Source organism: Homalodisca vitripennis, chromosome 6, assembly GCF_021130785.1.
Source record: "Homalodisca vitripennis isolate AUS2020 chromosome 6, UT_GWSS_2.1, whole genome shotgun sequence".
In the NCBI taxonomy this organism is placed as follows: Eukaryota; Metazoa; Arthropoda; class Insecta; order Hemiptera; family Cicadellidae; genus Homalodisca; species Homalodisca vitripennis.
In genome coordinates, this window is record NC_060212.1 from 101,707,124 (window position 1) to 101,732,700 (window position 25,577).

The following is a 25,577-nucleotide window of genomic DNA, read 5'->3' on the forward strand; positions in this document are numbered from 1 at the left end:
GTAACTGAGGAGTTTTCAACGTATGAAAATTGTTGACTCCTCCCCCTAAAATGGGGTATTTTGGGAGTAAGGCAGCATTTAAATTTGGAACCCCTTGCAAGTGATTCAGTCCATTTACTGTGTCAAAGTAGACTGAATGTGTCTTCCTTACTAACTGGTAACCGATAAGAGATGACATCGGTATTGTCAGGACTTCCTAATGGGCTTCGGCCAGACAAAACAAAACCTAACAAATGCTATGTCGATCATGGTTGTTGATTCTTTAACAACACGTTTTATGATTTCATATTGTAAGTTCTAAAAATAACTATTAAGTGAATGTTTGATCTGTTTTACAATAACTTTAAATGTAACTTAAACTATGGGGGTTTAATAGAACAATTCAAACATCAATTGACCACCATATTTGATAGAGTAAAAGTAGAGACCTCTACTTTGCGCCATCTTCTTTTTTTAAAACACACTTAAAATGCGGTGTAACTTGCTGGAGTTAATGCTAAATGGGGTTCCTACTTAAACATTTTACTTACGCCCAAAATACCGCATTTAGGGTGGGGTAGGGACGAGTCAAAAATGTTCGTACATTAAAAAACTCCTCAGTTCGCCAAACAAACATGCACCAAAGAAAATCACTCTATTCATAAGAAAGTTTATTGGAATAATGGGATTGCAAAACAAACGCGAAACTTATTCTGTGGTGCAATGTACAACGAGACACCAAGTGGAAGCAGCAACCGGCTTCAGTTCTTTCTTCCTGATAATATGCAGAAGTAACGCCTGGTATAATAGCAATGTTTCTCTTATGGTTCATAGGGCATATTATAATAAACCTACCATTTTGTAGTAGATACTCCTTCACGTTACTTGTTCTCATTAAAAAGCCAGCTCTAATGACCACTTTATAGATCGGCCATAGAAACAGAACTAATAACAGAAAACAGCAGCAACGTTTTTGTCAAAATGTCTCATACCTATATCAAACCGTATATTCTTCTATACATTCTACAAACGTAGATACACATCTTATCGTACAAAGTTTGTAGAGTTTGTCAAGTAATAACAATTCCATAGACCGACTCGTACAGTCGCGGTCCGCGGAGGGCGCGGCGATACGCACGACAGTCTGTCCGGCGTACAAGCATTACCGCCATTAGCTCGCCAGCATTAGCCAGATTTATCGACAAATTGGCGAATCAACATTGAAATTACCGAGAGATCGCCATAACTCAGCCACAACAGATCAAATTGCCAACTATTACTTTAATAACTGCGACCTTGAGCGTGATCTGAAAAATGGGGTAGCCTCGACAGTGAGTTTCTTCACAATCACTCGCGCGACTTTAACAGAGCAGAAAGCGAACGCGGATGTGGTCATGAGGTGGTTGAGCAAAGGTTTAATGAGCACTTTGGGTAATGGTAGGACATTCCTCTTCACCTTCGCGTTTTCGTTGTTATTTTCTACATACTTACCTCGAAATGTACGACCATAAAAATATATTTTCAGTCAGTGAACTTTCAAACTGATACTCATTGTATACTTAGCTATTTAATCTCAGTTGATCTAAACAACATGTACAAAACTGCACCTTTTCCAGTTACTACATGTTCAACGCATCGCAAGTAACACTTTAATTTCTTGGAACCTTCATATAGTAATGGGCTCCATTGTAAAGGCAGATGGTTTTCAGTTTGATAAAAAAGTAATGGATAGCTATTTTTATTTAAATTCCATGATGTTATTTTCTCAGCTGGTTTAATTACAAATTATTAGCCTTTACATCTCGAACAATACGTGGCTTAAAGCAGGTAACCTCAGCCAATTACTTTAAAAATCTAATTGAAAATCAATTTTAAATCCACAAGATCGCTACTCCATAACATTAATCAGTCAGCTAATAACTTTGAACGCAGAGGCAACTAGTAATGGTAATAGCCACGAACAATTTATCGGTGGTCGTCCATAATGAAACAATAACTTCATGTCGGACCAGCTGTATCAACAAACCGTTGCCCAATTGATCACCGTCCTCAAGGGTCGAGTCGTGGGCGAAATTTGGCCCCCTGTCGCCGCATAATCACGCCATATTTTGTCCACCTCATTATAAATACATTGCGGTTAGTTTCCAATGTGGGTTGTCTCGGTGAATGGTGTGTTTGATTAATTCAAGTAGATCAGTTTGAAAATGGAGCGGAAACGATCGTACGATCCCACTATGATACAACGCGATGTTACTGTATTCTCTTTTGGTCCCTCAATGCCAAACACTTTGAGGATAATTACTTTCTATATAAGTAGCGTGCAGGAGCACGCCACACCACGTGTCGCGTAACAGGCTTCGTTGTGGTTGCTTGCAACATCTCTTATATACAACTCATTTAATTCTCTAGATGTCATGTGGGCAAATAGACAGACAGAAACAAATGTATAACAAAAATGACGCTCAGCTAAATTTTCTTTGCTGGACATGCTCCATCATAGAACACTTTCTTATCTATGTAGAAATGGAATTGCATGCAAAATCTTTCTCGCGATATCTTGCAACATGTTGCATCAATTTTGTTCGGTTTCATAGCAATGATAAAATATTAAAAGTTACGGTGAGCTAGCGAGGGTACTACATCGAAATAAAATCGAAATCAAATCGTTAGCGCTCAGTCACCCATGGAGTTACTTGCACCATTGTTGCTCATATGGATTTTGAGTCTGTAGGTAATTTTGTTTTCGAGATATCGTGCGGACAGACATACATATAAAAAAAATTATCCAGTCTCTCGAGTGGCTTCGCCAAAATTCGGACAATAAATAATATTGTACAGACTAGAACATACAGGTAAGTATCAATATTAGTTCTGTAGTGTATTTACAATATGCATTACGGAGTATTTTTGTATTTGTTAGTGCCACAGAAACAGTAAGATGTAGAACAATTTTGAATCTTTATCCAAAATCTGCTGGTGTTGGTGGTGTGGTGCGCCATTAACTGTATCAATCCCTCGACAGTCTCGTGCTGTGGTTGTCGAGGCGGGAGCGGTAAGGCCTGTGGTGCGACATGCCAGGGCTACAGTGCAAGCGTACCACAAACATGCGACCGCTGAAATATCGCCTCTGTATGTGCTCTCCGCGATCCACGGGTAGATCACACTAATGAGACCCTCTCTACAAATGCATGCTAATGTGCGCCATTAACTGTATCAATCCCTTCGACTGTCTCGTGCTGTGGTTGCCGAGGCGGGAGCGGTAAGGCCCGCGGCGCGACATGCAAGGACTACAGTGCAAGCGTACCACAAACATGCGACCGCTGAAATATCGCCTCTTTATGTGCTCTCCGCGATCCACGGGTAGATCACACTAATGAGACCCTCTCTACAAATGCATGCTAATGCGCACCATTAACTGTATCAATCCCTCGACTGTCTCGTGCTGTGGTTGCCGAGGCGGGAGCGGTAAGGCCCGCGGCGCGACATGCAAGGACTACAGTGCAAGCGTACCACAAACATGCGACCGCTGAAATATCGCCTCTGTTTCTGCTCTCCGCGATCCACGGGTAGATCACACTAATGAGACCCTCTCTACAAATGCATGCTAATGCGCACCATTAACTGTATCAATCCCTCGACTGTCTCGTGCTGTGGTTGCCGAGGCGGGAGCGGTAAGGCCCCTTCTTGCAGAAACCAGTCTAACAAGCTTCACCTTCGCTCCGGGCTCAGTTCGGAAGCTCGTTATTATTTCATCCTCCGCCACTCCGAGCATCCATCACGATCGGAGTTCTTGTTGATTCGCATTTCGATTGACCCGAATGCCCTGAGACACGACGAGGTCCGAGCAGATCTCTCGCTGCGATCTGAACCTGCGTGCAGACAGTGAAACCCTTGGTGTGTCGAGAGTGTTTCTACATTGACTATAAACATGACTTTGATGTATGTTGCAAATCTTCCGGTAAACGAGTATATACTTCATAATAATTCAATAATTACTTGGAGACGCCGACATATTTCTAAACTATTATTAGGCGAATATAACATCAGGATAAGTGGATAAAGAATTGACGATGAAGCCAAGTTCGAGATGGTAAATTTTCTTCTATTACCAAGCGGTAAAGAGGGATTATTGACCAACTGCATTGTGGTCTTGGCTAGATCGGTAATTTGGGAAAACTTCACCCCTTCACTTCCCGAAGTTGACTACAACATCTTCACGCAGCTCCGTGTCACTTATGGCATTACAGTTTGAACAGCAAGATCTCAAATCTCTTCAATATTAATATTAATACTAGCATTTTTTAAATATAATGATATAAACACATGGCAGGAACCTGTTATGCATTAACTAAGAGGTAATTTTTCGAACATAACGTAGAATCTGTATGGAAGAAAGAAGTATACTGAGCAGCCAATAGCAGTTTTACTGGAGAATGCGAAAGTTTGAAATGTTGAAATGAAATGAAAAAGGAAGTTTCTTTGACTTATTTATAGAATGAAAATGACGCAATGTGTATCTTGATATGGAGACCAGAGCCATTCATCTTTTTTTACAATCTTCTGGAAATTCCGGACTTAAGAGCACCTCAAGGATTCTTACTCCCATAGATCACACGGAGGCAGTAAGGGAAGCTGAAGAGCACTTCCAGGGAAACTATTTGCGAGCTGTAAAGAAGAATGTCATGAACCTAGATGTTCCATTTCTCACTATTCAACACTGATATACGAGGGTGCGTCAAACAAACGACGAACTATAAATGCATTGATGACACGAGCGTTGTGCGATCGTTAAGCCCTCGTTAACGCTAACGCCGGCGCGCCTCGCAATCGTAATTTGGCGCTATTCGCGTCGTACTCGCTCTTCGCTTTCCCAACGGAGCCGAGTCATTGCACTGAAATCCCGGTTGGCTTGGGATGGAGCCAAATTAACTTTCCATTCCCATTGGGCAACGCGTAGAAGAGCCACAATGCAACACGTCCCTATTCTAATCGAAAAAGGGTAACGGCCCAAGTCGCCAGTATTAATTTAGAACAAGCCGATGGATTCTGTGGTTTCCAATTTGTGTGGTTTTTATCTTGGGGTCGATAAGATTTAGAACCCCTTTTCGGATAAATAATGAGTAAAAACTATAAATCCTGGGGAATATACTTTTAAAAGTACCTAATTGTTATTATTTTTATGATTGCGGTGGAAATTAAAATTGTGTTGAGATTGAAAAGTATGGAAGTATGAAAAAGGTATGTGGTGACATTCATTAACGAGGTGGTGATGTCACAACTGATATAAATGATAAGGTTAAATTATATTGAAAATTTGCAATAAAACAGGTTTGACTAGTGGTGCAAGTGTTCTTCTTCAGAGATAACAGGTTGATCCATGACCTATAACTTTACAACGGCGAACGATGCAGAGTAACTGGTGAAAGATTGCTGAGCTCCGTTAGCGGGTTTGATAAGTGAGCAGGTTCCTCCTTCTGCAACTAACCGGTAAGGTTCGCGAGAAAGCTTGCAGCTCGAAATATGGGTTGCCTTATACAGAGAGACTGGTCGCCCATCGATTTGTGGCCCTAATGGCTCCCGCCAGTGGGATATTTATGTTAGTACGGTGGCAACACTGTTTCGATCTCTCGGTCTCTTTCTTATTCCACAGTTTACCTGGCAAACGATCGTGTCTTTCGCAAGCTCGACAAGGAGTAATCAACAGTGATCGATGGTGATTGACTTCATATTATCCTCATACTGGTGTAAGATATTTTAAAAAAGTGTTCTAGTAGAAAGCTCAACTGGACTTCATTATTAGTTTATTCATATTATGTAATATTATGTTCAAGACACAGTCTTGACAGGGAACAAAATGTACAATAGAAAATGCATAATGTGTTTTGCAAAACATAGATTACTGGACAGTTTATTTCAACGAATATTGAGACCTAATGAAGAATGATGTCGAAAGATTAATTATAAGTGTAAATTTGAACACGTCCTGTCATATTAGTACGTATTTTCCTACTAGATCAAGGTAGTCTGTGAATTCAAGTCCACATATTTTTCAGAGAAAGTTCACTGACATCTGCTACAAATCTAACGAAACTGGACTCCATACCACCATACCACGCGAGATCGCAGTGACGAGACTGGAAATAGTGAGCACAACTGCAAAGTGCAACGATGGCAGATTTACTATGAGAAGGAATCCGAGGCTCGCGGGAGAACATGAAGTACTAGCAGTCAACATGACTGAGGCTGGCCGAGAGCGATTATGGCCGCAACGCTATCGAAGTGGAGTCCTTCCCAGTCGTTCATAGGAAGGTCGCAAAGATCAGCCCATAGAGCGTATAAGTTTGTCTCATAGAGACCGTAAGTCTGCGAGAGCTGACACTAACTGGACGCTAATGGTTTGATTCATTTGTCGAAGAGCGGGGCTAACAAGCAGTCCGTGGCGGGATTGCGTCATTTAAATGATTCTGAGGATACTTAGGTCGTTGAGGAGACTCGGCACGCACGGCACATCCGAGTGAGATGTTATCGGACCTGTCATTCATGTCGACAATTAGAGCAGGTCGAGAGATACATGGGGAATCCGTGATCAGGCGGAATGGGCTACGGCAGTGGCGGCGGTACTGGTGGCGCAACTTTGTGGTTCTGGACCGGATGACTCATGTGGGCATTGGAATAACACCAAATGCCCACTGAATCATCCCAGTCCAGTTCTTTCTGCAGCCAATAATTTGACAAGGTGATAGTTTTAAAACTTGTCAATTTATGTTCTGCGAAAGTAAGGGTAATCTTTACTCAAGGTCTTCTCGGCCTTCCTTTCTTTCTCACTTAAAATCTGTATTTGACAATAAATCATCAAGAAAGTCATTGAGCAGGGTAGGAAACAAATACTAATCATAAATAAATCTTAATATTTATACATGTTTGCCTGTATATTGTGCACAATATTGCATTTTCAGAGAGTAAATGATTACGACTTCGCTGGCGTGAGTAAATGTTTTTTATAGAAGACAGAATGAGTCGTTATTAAAAGATCAAGGCATGGCTTCTTCAAGTGTCGCCATTGCAATTACTTACACAGGTCTTTGTGAAATGGCCGTTTCGAGCGGCGAGAGGGAATCATCTGTAGATGATTCGAATGATGCTGGCTAGCCAATAAAAGCATAAATGTTCAGCCTACGTGGCGGTCCCAATGAAATCAAAGAAAATTGTTCGCTTGTATAAATTCATGTACACAAGAAAGGTGAACAAAGACAAATAAAGTTTTGCAGTTTCATCACTCACACGGGGAGTTCTTTGAAAATAAAAATATAATGATGCATGCAGTTGCACAAGCTCTGACAAGACGGCGACAGGAACATTTACGGCGGCGCTGAGCAGCGTTCTGCTCTCGACGATTACTACATGTAGCCAGTCGCAAATCATCCTGTAGCATCCTGTAGATCTCCAGCAGGGCCTCGCATCGTACCGGATGACACTCGGTTTGCCGGGGAATGTTGAGTTGCTACAACACGTATCACCCACTTCAAACTGGTTTTGTACGTCTTTCAAAAGTGTGACTGTACCATGAATCATTCAGTGTGGAGGGGAGTGTGAAAATGCTGGTGGCCAGTGTGGAAGACCACGGTTTTGTCTCAAGTCTAGATTGTCCAAAATTGTGATAATTTTCGATTTCGGCTTATTATAACGAAAAATGTTCAGTTTCTTCATAGACCGTTTTCTTCGTACAACTGGTATTGTTCATTTTACTTTCAAGTGAAGTCTGTAAGAGAGAGCATTAAATTCTCTAGATCACTGAAAGAACAATAAAAGGAATAATAATGGTAAATAATTAATAAAACGTGCACGTCGTGGAGTGATATTCGGTGAAGGTACTCGCTGTATAAAACACAAAACTTGACGAATACGGTAGTAACGTGGGATCCACAAACAATCTTTCTGGTGTAAAAGTGAGGTTAGGTCAAGCGAGGTTAAAGGATCTGATAAAAACCAGCTGATTGATCACGCTGCGCTGTGCCGTAGCCATGGCGTTGCGCTGGCGCAACGCTTACATAATTCACACTCGAAACATTAGCCAGCTGATTACTGTTATTTCGCTAATGCAAATCATAGAGGTTAACTTTATGCGGCAAAAAGTGCAGCGGCGCTCGTTCGCCGACGGTTTGCGCAAAAACCGCCCTATTAGTGTTTGTTGGGGCTAAGTATGCCGACTAATCCATAGACTTCCCATAACCCCTCGTGTAATGGGGCTAAAAACGTGTTGTAAATCTACCTTTAGTAGTTTCGGAGAGTGTCGGGATACTTGTTGAGCTGTGCAGTAGATGCGGGAATACCATAAGGAAGTGTCGTGCTGTTATGGAATAATAGTTATTGTACTTCGATTTATCGAGTTTGTGTTCCACAAGACTTGATTTAATACAACAACGACCGGGATACGTGTTCGAGATTCCGTCCAAGTGCTGTAGACCCATTCTGTGATTTATTACTGGATAAGTACCAAGCGTTTTGCTGTACAGATTAAATAATATTTTATTGTTTCTTACTACCTCAAGTGGATACGGTGCAAACAGTAAACGCTTAATGAACTCAACAGAAATAAAAGATGGAGTACATTTGCTTTACATGCTTTTCATAGTAGGCAACAAACTGCCCAAGATAAATGTGTGACACTGACGTATACTGTTCCGGAACCTACCAACTGGCTACATTAGTGGGTACATTATATTCTATGTATATATAATGAAGAAGTTGATTACGACAATATTTCACATTTCTCGATTACAACACATACTATTCTCGTGCACGTGTCTATTTCACCTTGGACAGAAGGGTAAGAGTTGTTTCGTATCAATAAGAACAATTAACGCAATCAGACATTTGTTTTTATACAGACAACCATTGATATGCATTTCATTTTGATAGGCATTTTTCATTTCATTTCCATTAGGCAACTAAGTCCATTAGATTTATTTACTTAAATAGAAATGTAGCCTAACTAGATTAAAGATCTTTGTCATCCACATTATATGGTTTCAAAATTAAGCAGAAGGTTATTTCATCATAATTGAAATTAATTTCTCAGTATTATTTTCTGATAAAATAATTTTAGTTCTTCTTCAGTTTTAAAATAAAAAAATAAAAGGAAGTAACTACTATAAAATCTTATTAAATTATAATTCCGATATCAGTAGGAAAGTAACATAGCTGACAGCTAATTTTAAGACGTGAAATTCAACAGAATACTGAAGTTCAAAAAATATCTTAATATAAAAGACAGTCTTCAAGGATACAACTAACGCTTATTTTGTTACCAAAAAAGGGTTTGTGGTTATCTTTGCTAGTTTTATCTGTCTAGACAAGTGATCAAGTACTTGGTGGTTTACAAACGTCCGGATTTACGCAATAGATTTCTCTATAATTTCGAGGTTTAAGTTTGTATTTGATAGTTTTTGCTATGCAGAGAAATGTGATTGAATATTTTTCGGTTTTAAAGTTTTGGGAATAACAATCATCTGTAATATCAAAGATTGGGTTTATATTTGATCGCTTTAGTTATACAGGGGGATGTGATCGAGTGCTTTACGGTTACAATACGTCCGGAGTTAAATGATCTATTTTTCTGTAAAATCCATGTTTAATTAATATTTGAGTTTTTTATCCACAGATAAGTGATCGAGTACTTTGCGGTTTCCAAGCGTGCGGAGTTGGATAATCGATTCCTGTGTAATATCGAGGTTTAAGAAACACTAAAATTGCTGCGAATTACGGATCCTAACCACAAGGTCTGTGATGCAAGTAGACATCTGGGGGTTAGGATCCCGTGTTTACTAATCTCGCTTGATTTGCAACAGCAGCCGCTGGAAGCGATTGCAGACAGGAGAGTTGAGAGGTTTGATGATCGCCCATCGTCATCGTCATCTTAAGATCCTAATCTTGATCTTGAGGTGTAGGCCATAGACTTCGTTATGAGAGGTATATAATTCTTCTAAGCACAGAAATATTCTAATATAACTCATCCGTAAAACGATCATTGTGTACGTGACATTGACAGGTACTTACAACAGGGCAGGCACAAACAGTGTTTAAAGAAAGGCGCATTCAACATTGGTATATGTATAATGTTCAGTCGTAACTTGTACTTTCTGATTTAATTACTTGCAAGTGTATAATTAGGCAAACATATGTCATAAAAAGTAACTATCGAGATTATTGCTTTACATATCATTGGATATAAATTTTACTTTACGATAATACAATCCATGAAGAGGTAGAATATAGAATATTAGCAGGACGTTGTGAACTCCTGCGATACCTAGAAATTTTAAAGTGGTTTGGTAATTTTCGACATGTAGTGAAATTAATTCATATTTTACAGTTTTACGTGTTTTGTCTAGGTGTTAAGAACACTGCATACTAATATTAAGTTTAAACGTTTCTTAAGCTAATTAAAGCTTTAAATTTTTTAAATTAACTGGTTTAGTATAAAAATAGCAACATATTCCAAACTAACCTAAGTCGACCTACCCACCGCAATTGGAATGTGGTGTTGCAGCCCTGTCCTAGTCATGGCAGCCATTGCATAAATGCCTTGAAGAAGAACAAGATACAAGATTATATTTTCCGGTGAATTAGTATAACAGACATTTCGTATCAAGTCTGGTAGTTGTACATTCTGATAACATTAAACTGATAACGATATCATCCGTAAGTTTCTAGTTTCTATAAGGTGTACATATTTGAATGTTGAACTAGTTTAACTCCAGTTCACCTTCTTTTTTAGTGCAGCGTCAGGTGCACTGTTGAATGATCTGCGTGATATGTATAACACGATCTCTAGGCACGATGGAGCAACCGAGTTTTCTACACATGATGGTTTTTAGCTAGGGGAATTGAGACAGCGTCAGGTGCACTGTTGAATGATCTGCGTGATATGTATAACACGATCTCTAGGCACGATGGAGCAACCGAGTTTTCTACACATGATGGTTTTTAGCTAGGGGAATTGAGACAGCGTCAGGTGCACTGTTGAATGATCTGCGTGATATGTATAACACGATCTCTAGGCACGATGGAGCAACCGAGTTTTCTACACATGATGGTTTTTAGCTAGGGGAATTGAGACAGCGTCAGGTGCACTGTTGAATGATCTGCGTGATATGTATAACACGATCTCTAGGCACGATGGAGCAACCGAGTTTTCTACACATGATGGTTTTTAGCTAGGGGAATTGAGACAGCGTCAGGTGCACTGTTGAATGATCTGCGTGATATGTATAACACGATCTCTAGGCACGATCGAGCAACCGAGTTTTCTACACATGATGGTTTTTAGCTAGGGGAATTGAGACAGCGTCAGGTACCAGACGCTGCAATAAAAATAAAGGTGAACTGGATATAAATTTAACATCCAAATTGAATCAACCCTTCCCATTAACCCTTTCCTTATGTGAAAGTGATTCCTTGGGCCTTCACATTTTTAGATAATATACAATGAAAACTAATTTACCCAGTAATTAATGAAAACTAATATCTGATGGGGACTTTTTCTGGCAGCGGTTGTTCGGCATTCAAGCAGTCCTTCTCAACACAACCACGATACCTGTCGATAAACACGTGTTGAGGTGATAATACATTGTAGAACACGAGTGCTGAGCAGGATTTCTATTCCATCTCCAGACCACTCACACTCGCACGCTTGACATAATAGACACCACAAACAATCATGTCAACGACCACTACAGTCTCCCAGTCCGCGTCCACTTAGCTGCGCATTACTGTAATACCCGTGTGGACATTTTTACACCGTACAATTTGCATTAATTAGATATAGCGCGGCCGCGGGGACATCCACAACTCGCCGCTCTCTGTATGGCGAGACGTGGGCCGCGCGCGTTCCCTCGGACTCGTTCCGATCGCACCGGAGTCGACGACTTTTCTTCTCAAGGACGAATCATTGCACCGTTGCCAGTGGACTTTTTTCCATTCTTTACGTCCAGAGTCATTCACAACGACCGGTTTTGGCAGGACAGGGATATTACCGGTTTTACCTGACCGCTCCAGAAGCGGTGTTCGATCTTTTAGGTCGATGATGGTCGCGGTCCCGGTTTATTAGCAATTTTATGTGTTACTCTCAAGGACAGTGAATGCAGCAAACAGTTTACCGCTTGGGTGTGACTTTAAATGGTTTAAAATAAAGTTACTTCAAATTTTAACATAATATACATACTGAGCAGGAGAAGGGCTGTTTAAGACAGATGATAACCCGCTTAACTCTCTGACCTAATAAATTTTACACCTAAACCCAAGTAGATTTTGTGCTTTAGAAGTCACTATAAGATGTAAATAATTGTTATGCTAACTGTAAACTGTATTAATAAATAAAAGCACTGTTTAATTCGTGCCACTTGAATGAATTTTTTACAAATTTGGACTTGTTCTACAGCGAAATAAATATTTACATTTTGAAATTAGAATCCTAATTACAATTTAATTTATGTTTAAAACTATTTAAATGTATCAGAAACTATTTTGGAATAAGAGGAGTATCATATCCCATTTCATCAATAATATTAACCTAAATTAATTTATAAATAATTTATTTCCAATAATTCTATATACGAAATATATTTATAGTATAGGCAATTAAGGAAATTCTCCCATATGTGCCATAACCAGCTTGTGCATGGGCATGGGTGAAACCAAATGTTAGTTTCAGTATGAAAATTTAACAATGACTTCAAAGAATTAAAGAATAAGTAGTTAATAAACAGTAAAAACAAGAATTGCTACAGACACAAGGTATTGACAAACAAAATCCTAACAAACAGCAAATCCAGAATTAATAATAAAGTTACTAATCTAAATCAAATGTTCATTGTTATAATTTTATTAAACGTTTCGTTTAAATGGGGTATACGATTTGTACAAATATACAATAACGAATAACAGTGTTTTATTTATTATTGAATAAAAGTTCAGTCGTCCCAATCGTGAGCTCTTTGACCGAGAAAAACGTTCTTGACTACAGAAGAAGTGTCAAAATAATATATCAGTATTAACTGAGTTCATAGTCCATAATCCTGCGAATCCCCTTGCTCCACAGCCCTTATTATGTTGTCTTTCTTGAAAAGTATGCCTATAACTTGTACCTATTAAAAAGTTGAACCCATCATTTACAATCTGCGTGTGGAATAACTGAACAGTTAAACGAATCAATTTCTATTAGATTCAAGTTATGAAATTTGTAGGGAGTCTAGGTGTTCATTTATTGTATAATATTATCATCATTAATGTCTTGTTTGACCTTCATCAGGCAATTTAGACTATGAACACGCGCGCTGTGTAAATAGTAGCGCTGCACATTTATTTCCGATCTTTACTGCCAATAAAATCAGTGGCAAATTGGCCACCACTATAATATTACATCTAGTGCGCATTCACTACACGGGTTTATTAGAGAGCCGGATACGGCGGGAGATAACAAGGGAGCTGGTTGTGGGATTACGGGCGTACTAAGGCGCTCAGTTTTCTCGATAATGAGGAGGTCAGGTCACTTTATTGGCTGCCTATGACGGAAGGTTGGTTGTAAACATGAGTGACAATAATGGGTTACTAGATCGACTGGAAAACGCCAAGACGTTGACTGGAGCCAATGAATTTTTGAGTGGGCGAGCAGCCAAGATTCACCTCTCAGTACTGTAACAATAACCTCATACTTGTCCTCCTCCTTAGACTAATGGATATAGTCTCGGCTCGCTAACTGAGAGATCACGGGTTCAAATTCAGTAGAGGTCCAGTCATGTATAGACACTATAAAAAGTGTACTTTGCCGATAAACAGTACTTCACCGACAAACAGTATAATTCGCCAATAAACAATGAAATTCGCCAATAAACAATGTACTTTGCCGATAAACAATGTACTTCGCCAATAAACAATGTACTTTGCCAATAAGCAATGTACTTCGCCGATAAATAATGTACTTCGCCGATAAATTAAACTTTCTTTAAATAAATCATTTGTTTACTGTCTACTGTCAAAGTGTACTTCACCGATAAACAGTGTACTTCGACGATAAACAGTGCACTTCGCTGATAAACAGTGTACTTCGAAGCCGACATAGGTAACGCTGAGGCTTAAGAGAGAAAACCCCCATACTTAAGAAAAGCATCGATTTGAACATGCGTTAAGTTATCGTAAAAATACCAGTTTACTAAAAAGGCAATATTGTAAAAGAGCAAAGAACTGCCAAAAAGAGGAGATAGCTACTATTATCTTATAGGATTAGTGAAAGAGGAAGGAGAAGAATAATGGCGGAGACAGATCAAGAGTGAACTACATAACAAATATCTATGGGAACCTGAAAAATTTAGGGTAGGAAGAGTTAAATTATTAAATTGAAGGAAATGGTAAACAAAACAGGAAATACTAAGAGAAACTACTCAAAAGGAGAAACAAATTCCACTCAAAAGTGCAGACAAACTCGAGATGGGCAATGTTCAAGTCCGGGCATGACGCTCTAGAATGCTTGCACAAGATCTTGAGTGAGTCAGAGGAATATATTCGAAATTCAATTCCGCTGAGCACGCCCGGCCAGCCAAGGTAACTGTGTCGCTGCGATTGCACGTCACGATCAGGCCGCGTTTAGCCACAATATTCTATTAAAGCTCAAATTAATGATAGGCTAACGTCGCGTTGGCCCGCCCCATGTGACCCTGGTTCGGTATCTACATTATCCCCGTATATCACGGACGGCAGTAACAATTCTGCATGTTGGGCGCGGACTCTGCGATTACGTAGATGATCAATGTTGCACACGTGTGACTAGAATACTTACCACTGAAGTAGTTCATCCGTTCCCTGTATTTTCTGAAGAAAAGTACTGTAATGTGGGAATGATATTTAATGTCATGTCAGTACTTATGCGTTCCCGGTGCAAAGTAATTGCGAAAAGTTACTTTGTACTTATAGTTTATAACGGATAAGATCAGCTTTCAGTAAATACTAGTTGTATTTTAATTTGAATATCATCAGAGATGTTCAAAATGTTGAGGAAGATAGTAAACCCAGAAAATAAACTAAAATTGAACGTTTTATTAACTTTTTTTAATTTTCATAACTGTATTGTGGCATGATACACATATATCAATTATATAAGTTTCGCATTGAATTTGTGAGCGCACTAACCCAATCCTTTCTTACAATTATACAATAAAATGAATGGTAAACACAGTGTGACAAACCGTTACCTAACTGGTTCAGTTTCCTCATAAAACGGTTGGCACCCTTGTATTCCTGGTCATTATGTCACTAACAAGTTCTCGGATGTATCATGACTAAACTGTGGAATATACTTACTATACGGCGTCATACATACATTGGAGCGTTTCTTTCAATAATGCAGGAATCAGAACAAAGAACGAGGAAAGACAAAGGAGAACAAGACGAAAACAATTTTTCTGCATGATGACCAGTTATACGGCTATTTATGAATCACACAACGTGAATAGCCGCAGACTCCACCCGCAGGTACGGATGACGTGGGGGTATGGCAGCTATGGGGATTGCGAGAAGTGGAATGTCCCCAGGGACGTGAGTTGGGTCTGGAATGGGTCTGCTCTCGATGGACTGCTCTCTGATGTTAATGGCGAGAGAACAGAGAAGTGGTGTTGAGCAAGTCACGTGTCGTGTGTCAATTCAAGGGTATATGAATTATCTATTTCCTTGGGAGACAACAATAAAATATTTCTCACTGATTCCAGACGAGTAAGTCCAAGAATGCTATTGGAAATTAATCCTCTGTGTTACTTTGGTTTACTCGAAATGCTGCTCAAATCAGCTTAGAGGAGATTCTACATAGTCAACACGGAACTAAACTGCAATGCTATTATTAATACAGCGAAATAAGACACTCCCAAAATACAAAAAAAGCATGTTCAAATAAAATCTGTACATTTTATAAAGAATTTTTTTAGTTTTTCTACCGAGTTACTTAAATACGAAATTTTTATTAAGCTATAAAACAAAAAGGGTCTAAGTTATAATTTTCGACGTAGTTGTAACAGTAACACAAAAACATTGTTGAGCCAATCAATTAAAAGCTAAAACACACTAATACAAACCTCGACTCGAATCTGCGCTAAATCTGCCATAACAATTTATGACAACGGCATTTTTGGCCAATCAAGCTGAAACCGGGTGAGCAAAAACGGCGGTGACAGATGCGTGTTGTGCTTGTACCGAACGCCGGCAGCCGGCAAAAACAGTTAACAGTGCCGGCGTCCTTGTCGGTTAATATATTCCGGAGGAGGAATGCAATTGGAAAATAGAGTCCCGATTTAAAGGACATCTCAATTGATCGACCGTAATTTAGACGATGTATGCAAATGTCCGAGTAAACCGAATCAGGGTGGTATGTAACACACTGGTCTAATTGCGAGGGATGGATCCACAAGGAAATTTAGACTTTTACGCCAGTTCTAAATCTGCGACGGGAAGGACAAAAAACGGGTTTAGGAAAGGATGGAATGTGATTAATTGATTGGAGTGTTCGGGACTGGCGGGAAGACACGGAACAGCTGATTGTTGTCGGTGTCGGTGCGGTGGCGGGAAGTGCTGCGACCTAGCGGCGAAAGTGGGAACTGACTTGACTGTCGGTCACGTGGTGCGGAGCGCGAGCCAGCTGACTAACCGTGGCCAGCAGACGATACCGCAAGCCGTCACTGATTGTGGTTGGTAAACTGCGTTGCGTCAAGTACAATCTTGAGGTTTTCTGTTTTATCATTCTTATCACACAACCTGTTTCTTTCACATCGTGATTCGAATACCGTATTTAAAAAAACGTTTACTTGTTTTTCCATCTTACAAACATTTTTTGATTACATAGCGTTGATTAAATTGAACTTGGAAAGTTTTGCATTATGCGGTAGAAAATAATGGGCATCTACTAATATAAAGGACTTTAAGTTATGTCGATTTGAAACCATACAAAGTACACGTCATATCGTTCTTCTTAAACCTGTTTTATTTAAATTTTCTATAATTTTAAGAAGGAAGTACTGAACATGAGCTGCGAGATAGCTACGATACAGTTTATTCTTTACAAAAAAAAACCTATACATAACGATTAGCGATGTGTTTGTGGTTAGAATGCTCATTGATAAGAATAGAATGAGCCTTATCACGCGCGACTTAACTGTTCATAGTTTAGTGCATCTGTTGAGAAAGTTACCATGTAAACAGTTGGCTATGTTGTGATGTTTTTATAATAACTACTGTGCATACTATATGGCTCAGACGTCACATGAAGCAAGATCTTCTTTTAATTTCCTGATCATTAAACTTATAATTGCATTTCTATAGTTCCACAGGATTCCAGTCTTTGTAACACCCTAGGAATTAATATGTAAGCAAGTTTAAGCAGTCCATATTAAATTCATTACATATTTTTAAAGCTATGCTGAATCAAAGAGAAATAATAATGCATGTAAGGTATCACATGTTACGAGAAATAGATATTCTATTGAAACTCTACTAATTAGATTTGGCAATTCTATGTGAAAAAGACAGGTCTTAAAAGTCCTCCTAACGATGGTGTCGAAATTCGACCAATCTCTCTCCAGGGAGGGAGTCAACTCGCTAATCAGTCACGTAGACCAGTCTCTCCCCCAGAACCACTCTATCGCTCGATGACGGGGCGGGAAGCGCGTCACACCCGTGACGTCAGAGATATAAATACCTCCCCTAACTGATCAGATGGTACGGTACAGATGCTGCGCCCACGCGTCTCATGACGTCGGTTCATTCACACAGAAATACTCCTGAGTGCGAGAGGTGCCGGGCTATTTGCGGACCGGCGGCGTACGAAAGTGGAGTTTAACCCGATGGTGACGTACACGACGTTGGGGCGTTGTACAGAAGAACGTAACAGGCGAATTCCGGGAACACAACCGCCCGTGGGGCACTGTTCCAAGAGTTGCTTTCGTTCCGAGCCACAAGCAATAAAACATGCCTTTATACCAGCGGATACAATAAAAGCATATAGAGCACTCAGAAATTAAAAATATAAGCAAAAAAGTATTGTTTTTCATTATTAATAAAATAATCACTATAACAACAAAATGTCATTTTATGAGACCTTAAATTATGTCATTTTATTGCGTGCTCAAAAATGTGATTTAAAAGAAGTTTTTGAAATGAACGTTAAACTCAACGTTTAGGTATTATATAAGTATAAAAAAGAAAAACAGGAAGGTTATAGCATTTTTTAACTGAGTAAAAACAGTAATTTATCGTATTAATGTTTCATTTAAGTATTGTTATAAGAATAAAATTCAAGGGTTGTACTACGTTACTTACTAAATCTCCACGTTAGATTACTTAAGATACTAATATAAAAAAGGGTAAATTATAATTATGACTTTTAGCATGAATTATTTACTCAAGTGACTAAAACATTACTTTGAAATGTATTTTATTTATCCAATTCAGTAGTACTCTACAGTTGCTATGTGAATCGCGGAATATAATTATGGCAAATTCTTCTCATGTTCCGCAAGGCTCGAGAATTTCTAAAAAGTAGAACAAAAGTATTTTATTTATCCAATTCAGTAGTACTCTACAGTTGCTATGTGAATCGCGGAATATAATTATGGCAAATTCTTCTCATGTTCCGCAAGGCTCGAGAATTTCTAAAAAGTAGAACAAAAGTGTAACAAAACACTCTCAGTATCACTGATTTAGAAATAACTTTGAAGTCTTAGACGTGTATAATCACTGTCCGAGTTGGGCGCGTTGAAAATAACGTGCAGTCTCGACTTCCTCTATGTTTCTTGATTACAATACTGCGTTACGATCTCTATGTGAAATTATACATTTAAACTTTACTTAAAATCCAGTGAAATTTTCACATCCCCTCTAAATTCATAATTATCGATTGTTATTTTAGTTTTTTTGATTAACGAAAAATTTTTAGTATCAGAAGTTCAACGATATTAGCTTTAAAATTGTATAAAAATGTATTCAGGGTTATAATTATGAATTTGAGTTATGAGTTCTATGTATAGTTTACTTAAAAAACTATCAACAACAGTTCCGAGGTATTTAATGTTAAAAAGCGATTGTTGTAGAGGGAAAACCTGTTTACGTAACTTTGCAATACATCGCTTTTACGGCATTCAAAAGTACGCATTTGATTTTACTAGAACTGATCAAACTTTTTTTAAACACCGTTACAAACCAAATTCGAAATAAACATTACTTCAGCATGAATATTATATTTTTCACCGGATTTTGTGACCTCATTATAGGGTGTCTGAAAAGAAATGTGTACTGACTAAGTACTTCATTTCCTACTCAACTCGAGTACGAAACCGTCGACGAATTTAATCTCTGGCACGTGTCACATCCTTGTATCACCGAGCGTGAGATTCCGCGAGTTTCTCGGAAAAGAAAACTTTGGATTGTTTTCTTCCCACTCCCAGTCACAACTCCGTCCGAGTGTACTTGCGACAGTAGCGCCGAAACAAACATCAAATTTCCTCATTAAAATGACAGTATACTGTTCATTTCAGGACTCGTCGCCTATCCTGAAAATGGCATCAAATAATGTTACATTTTAATGTACGCTGGACTGAAACCTATGAAACTCGATCCATAACCAATAAAACAACATTACGTTGTTTGGACGGTTATTTACAAGACAACACACTGCTTTCAAAGTCCTCTCATTGCGTAGCTTAACATGTGTAACTGTACCGTTTAATCTTTTACTAGAGGCAGGTGAACACCAGTTTTTCTGTGACGGCCGGTTTTTGCGCCAAATCAGACTATGCCGCATGGTCATGCATTTAACAGGACATAACACCTTATGTAAACTGGATGACGGGCATAACCTTTGTGCTGAGAATATTTCAGTCCTGCACAAAACATTGACATGGCCATTCCCGGTTGTGGACATAGGAGTGGGATTAAATTACACATGACGAAAATAAAACTGAGTAGGGATAAAATAAAACTAAATAGATTATATACTTATTCACTTAAGTTTTATGACACCTTTAAATTTATCGGTTAAAATGTGTTTCTTATTAAAGTATTATTGTAAATACAATGTGTTGTAAATACAACACATTCAATTAAAGATTAAAGTAGTAATATTAGCCCTTCCGGCTCAGTCGGATACAAAGGTTTTATGACAACTGATTGTTATCAAGTTATTCTCATGGGATTTATGTACTCAATAAGTCGAGAACCGCTCGAGATACACAAAAAAGTGATTATAACAAAATGTTTATTAAATTTTAAAAGCATTTCAGAACACGTTTTGTTTTTTTTCTCTAGGATTATAAATATCGGATATGTGAATTTGTTTAATGTTTAAAAGTCCGTCATACTGAAACAAAATAGCGTATTGACCTGGCCAAGCAACTTAACCGAGACGTATATAAGATCTATTTTCTAATCTAAGTTTCTACATGTTTGGGCTTTTTGGGGCTTTTATTGTTTTCACAAGCAACGATGTATAATATTTTGAACGGGGTGGTATCGGGCCCGCGTGGTTCACGTTTGGCGAAGTTATGTAACAATTACTGCTAAATGAGGAGGATTGTAATATGAACTTATTACACATTTAATTTTTGAGGTGTAACGAGTTTATTTATAGATTCATAAAATTCTTTTCCATATGTGATATAGTGTACATAATTTTTTCACATTGTCATATAATATGTAGCCTACATTAAATGGTGTTGAAAAGTTTGATAGTAAAATTCACTGATAATTTTACTAATAGTTTTATGTTGGCAGCTTCCAATGTATTAAAAATAAACAGTCAGAGCAAATTGGTTGTATAAATAGCACACAATGAAATGACCCGTCTAAAATGGATAATATATTCTATAAGAAATTAGCTACACATTAATTACATTTTACACACAATAAATAGTATTACAAGAAAAACTGTTCGGAATTCGGCAATTCGATTGTAGTGACATACGTGAACAATGATTTAATACTTTGTTACATTTCGTACATAATAAATAAGAAAACATTCTGTGACAGAAATAAACATTATCGGAAACTCTTAATATGTATCGAAGAAGGATATCAAGTTTCTGGGAAAAGTAATAGAGTTTACAAAGTCGGTGAGGAGGGTGGATGTACCCACGCGGGAATATAGCGCTAATGTGTACACAACGCTATCATACGGGCAAGTCGACAACTACAACGGGGTAGAGGGTAGAAACCGTACAGTGACAGTTTACAACGAGAATCGATGTCTACTAAATACTAACTTACTGTGTATTAACATATATTGCAATTTCTAGTGTTTTCTTAAAAAGTACCTGACAGAAAAATATCTAATGCCAGTTGAATTTATGTTTCAAGAGGAGTAAAATAGAGGGTATAAAAGAGTTCGTTTTGAATGGTTTAAACGAGGTTAGAATACAACTATTCTAATTTAAAACGAAACAATATTATGCAGTACACTTAAAATCTTAAGTAACAAAGTCTAGTAATTTAGCAGTATTATGGACTGTAACGTATAGTAAAATAAAACTGCTATAATAAGCATCATTTCGATTATACACAAGGTACTTTTAATTTTATAGGAAACGCTTGCTGTTTTTAATTTTTAATGCTGGAACCTAAAAAGCAACATAGGTGTTACAACGTGATGCGATCATAACAGGTAATTTCTAAATGTTCAGATTCAGAATTTTATAGTAATTTGCTAATCAATGACAGTTATATTTCTTCATGAAAATTGACATATTAAACATTTAAATTAAGTATACATTGTAATATAGATAGTATTTAAATTAAAGACTTAGGAAAAGTATGATAGGTTAATCCTGAAATCACCCGGTAAATATATTGTATTGTGAATGCTTTAGATATTTCTTTTTGATAACGTATTCTACGAATTACCGGTTTGTCACTTATCTTAATCTCAGGACATGTACATTGTTGACATAAAAAATAACTAGTTATAAATATTAATTGGAAAAAGTTATTTTATACTACTTTCAAACCATATAATAAACATATTGTTATCACTACGAATGCAAGTTAAGAATCAACAATGCAATTTACAGGAAGAGTATCTCGGTTCTAATATTAAATCAGACACAGAAAAGCGTTATTTTGGAATCGGCGAGACAATTCTGTTTGGCGCGGATGAGGTAATAACCTAAAACTGAAACAGAAATGTGGACTTACTTTCTGCGGCTTCCCCTCCCGAACAGTCCGAACCCGCCACTATGAATGAACGAGTGCGTCACAACCTGGGTGCAGGGGTGGTTGACGTCATAGTACGGTGACGTCACGCGCTCCGCAGGGTGGCTACCCCTGCAACGTGAACTCGCCCGTGACGCCACTCTACCGCTACCACCCCTAAGAGTGGACCCGCTCTGGCGGCAGTGACGCAAGTACCACCCTTATCGACCCCAACCCCCTAGTGACGTCAGCAGTATTTACGTCATCGGTGACGCCTCGCAAGCCGCTACCATATGACTCTATTCAACCATCCCTCTCGACACTGCCTACTTCATTATTTAACGCCGAGTTTTAAATAGACCTGCATTTTGTAATGTTCACTACTTGGTTAGATATTGAGTATTTTATTTTAAATTCTACACTACATGACATGATTTGGACTGGTGTATTATATTTTTGTGTTAAAAATATTTACAAGTAAAAGTATAGTTTTATGTTTAAAATTTTGTTAAGTATAGCAGGAAACTTATATATTATCATTACAATTGTTTAGGAATTTAAATTATTGATAAAGTAACATATTGACAATTTATTAAGTTAGCGTGTGTTTATATTACTGTATATACATTTTTGTACTCTATAACAACTAGTACAATATCATTACAGTATTATAGACTTGTTTTTTGTGAAACATCTTTGTAGTAGGATTTGTTAAGCAATATTATCAGCTTACATGAAGTGTTAAGAGAAAAGCTAAATGTTTAACAATTTAACAAAAAAGTCATAATAAAATTTACAAACAATTTATCAACTACTTATTTATCAGAAGAGGACGTTTAAAAACACATTTCTGGTAGCAAACGTAGTAGCAAAACAAAATCATAACCTAAAACACTTATGAATTGGTTTGATAACAATGCGCATGTTCATCTTCTATTATAAACTTGGACGAATATTATCACTTTTTCGAGGATTAACTGATAACGACGTTAAAATATATTCTTAAATTCGTGTAAACGAATTGAAGTTCGATTACTTTATACTGTGTTCGTTTTTTTCCGAGGAAAACACAATCATTGATACGAGTAAATATTCTGTTATGGTCTATATTATTGATACTCGAATAAAATAGGGATCCATCTATAAAAAGTTTTAAATATTCAAAAATGATTAGTCTTGATATAATATAATATTAGTTTGATTTAGTTTAAGTTGGACTATTATTATTAACCAAGAAATAAATGCCATTTGCTTGAAGCATGTGTATTAGACAAAATGTTTTACTATGTTATATTGAATTTGAATTTTTTTTTTAAAACATCTTATGAAATAACTGTATTTAAAATTGGCTCTTTCCAATAAAAATGTTATTTAATTAACTAAAACATGTAAATAGATGATACATTTGTGGTATCCAGTATTAAATGTAAATATAAACAGTGGAGTATATTTTCTAAAACAATTATAAATTATAGGTATAGGATTATGGTTTTGTTCATAGTAAATTATGAAGAATTTATTTAATAGTTAAGAAGCGTTGGGCTTTTTTATGATTAAAAATAAAATATCAGCCATAGTTTATTTTTAAATATAACTTATTTCGTTTAGCCAAATACTGTAATAAATTAAAATTAAATCAGTATTCTGTCAGTTAATTGTTAAAATAATTTAATTATTTTATTCGTTTAGATAATATCTTTCAAATAATATATTATAATAATGCGAATGGCAAAATTACATTTAAAATTTCCTGTAGGCTATAAATAATTTATAATTTTATTAACGATATTTTGAGTTACCGTGTGTTGTAGTGCAGTTTTCAAGTGAACTTTAAATGTTTTATTCGTTCCATACGAATACCAGTAATATATAAACGGGTTATTTAACGATGCCTTTTTGTTTAATCTAGAAAATAATTGTAACACAAAATATTCTCCTCGAATGAAATATAAGTTAGGTTATTTCTCTTGTATATTTCTAAATGTGAATAGATAAAACGTATAAAAAGGTTTAACGTTAAATTAAATTATTCTCATACATTTGAAACTATTTCACTGTGTACAAAGTAATACTATAGCTTTATAAATTTTGATATCGCTCATACAGAATTTACTTTGAGAGTTGATTAATTATTTAGCTGTACTCGAATCATTGCAATTTCACAAACAGTTGAATATTCAAGTTAAAACTTGACACAATACTTTATGAATGAACTCCGCGCCGGGCATGCGTGTTAGTAGCGTAGCACCACCACTGACCACTACAGTACTACGGGTTAGTTTACTGCACAGTACTCCACTGTTGTGACGACTTACAGTAGAAGGGATGTTTAGTGTTGTTGTTGTTGCTGTCTTGCTGGCTACCGACACTGTTGAAACATTGATTGAGCATGGCACAAAACACTAAGTCACCGGCCGAGTCATACCCGCTAATACTAACACAGCTCCATACCTTGGGGTGAAGGCAACTGTAACGGTAACGACGGCGGTGGAGACGATGACGATGACGGTGTCGATGACGATATCGGTGAGGACTCCAGAGCTCAGCTCACTGTCCGCCACCCGCGACGGTTCGCACAACACTGAAGTCGCGCGCCCGCCCTACCACCGCTAATATAAAACACGCCGCCTTTCGCCTATCCGTGACGTGGTCTGACGTCACACTCGCGCCGCGCCGCTACGTCATCGCTGTGACGTCACGCCCTCCCCTCGCTCCCCACCCCTCCCACCGCGCCGGGGATCCCCTGACCCGCTATCTTTACTGTTTTATTGCTGTTCGTGTGAATAACAGACCTATAGGGGGAATTAACTTTATTGCACCCTGTAAATAAACCACAGCTGTTAAGAAAAACTGAAGTTGACACGTGAAACCAACCCGTACCGAACATTGCTCCTCATAGCAATTAAATAATAAAATCTCAAACAATCTCTTACAACCGTATGCTGTATACAATTAAATTGTAATAATTAAATGCACTTGTATAGGTTACAAATAAATTAAACTTAGTCTGTACTATTCCAGTACCTATAATACTTTGCGCTAACTTCTGAGCATCTCTACATACGATATTTTTAATGATGCTGAATCCAAATATTATTTTAAATGAAAGGGAAACCCGATTTAATTACTGTAACACAACTTAAGGTTCACATAGTGTAAACATTTTTGACTTGTATTGTCACCACTACTAATTATTTATTCATGAAAAATTTAAAAAAATCTTAGAATGGAATATTAAGTAAACTTTAATCTTATCAGGTTTAATCATACACGGTAATATGGTAGCGGTCTTTCTATGTGTACAGTATACTTCTAATCTTTTCCCTGCTTATTGCTTTAGAAATAATATTGTAGGTACGCCAGTCTGGCCCTAAGTCCATCTT

The 25,577-nt window shown here is 37.6% G+C and overlaps 1 protein-coding gene across 2 annotated transcripts in view; it reads right to left on the bottom strand.

Moving 5' to 3' along the window:
* LOC124364663 (probable nuclear hormone receptor HR38) overlaps positions 1–24,765 on the bottom strand; it is a 95,640-nt gene extending 70,875 nt beyond the window's left edge. Inside the window, exon 1 of one of the 2 annotated variants that reach the window (XM_046820305.1) lies at positions 24,646–24,765. Coding sequence is in view for 1 of the 2 variants with exons in the window: in XM_046820304.1 (XP_046676260.1) it covers positions 24,510–24,585 (76 nt within the window). In the remaining variant the exon portion in view is untranslated. Of the gene's footprint in view, positions 1–24,509 lie in introns of both variants that reach the window. The other variant, XM_046820304.1, reaches the window with a different exon arrangement.
* Between the last annotated feature and the right edge of the window lie 812 nt (positions 24,766–25,577).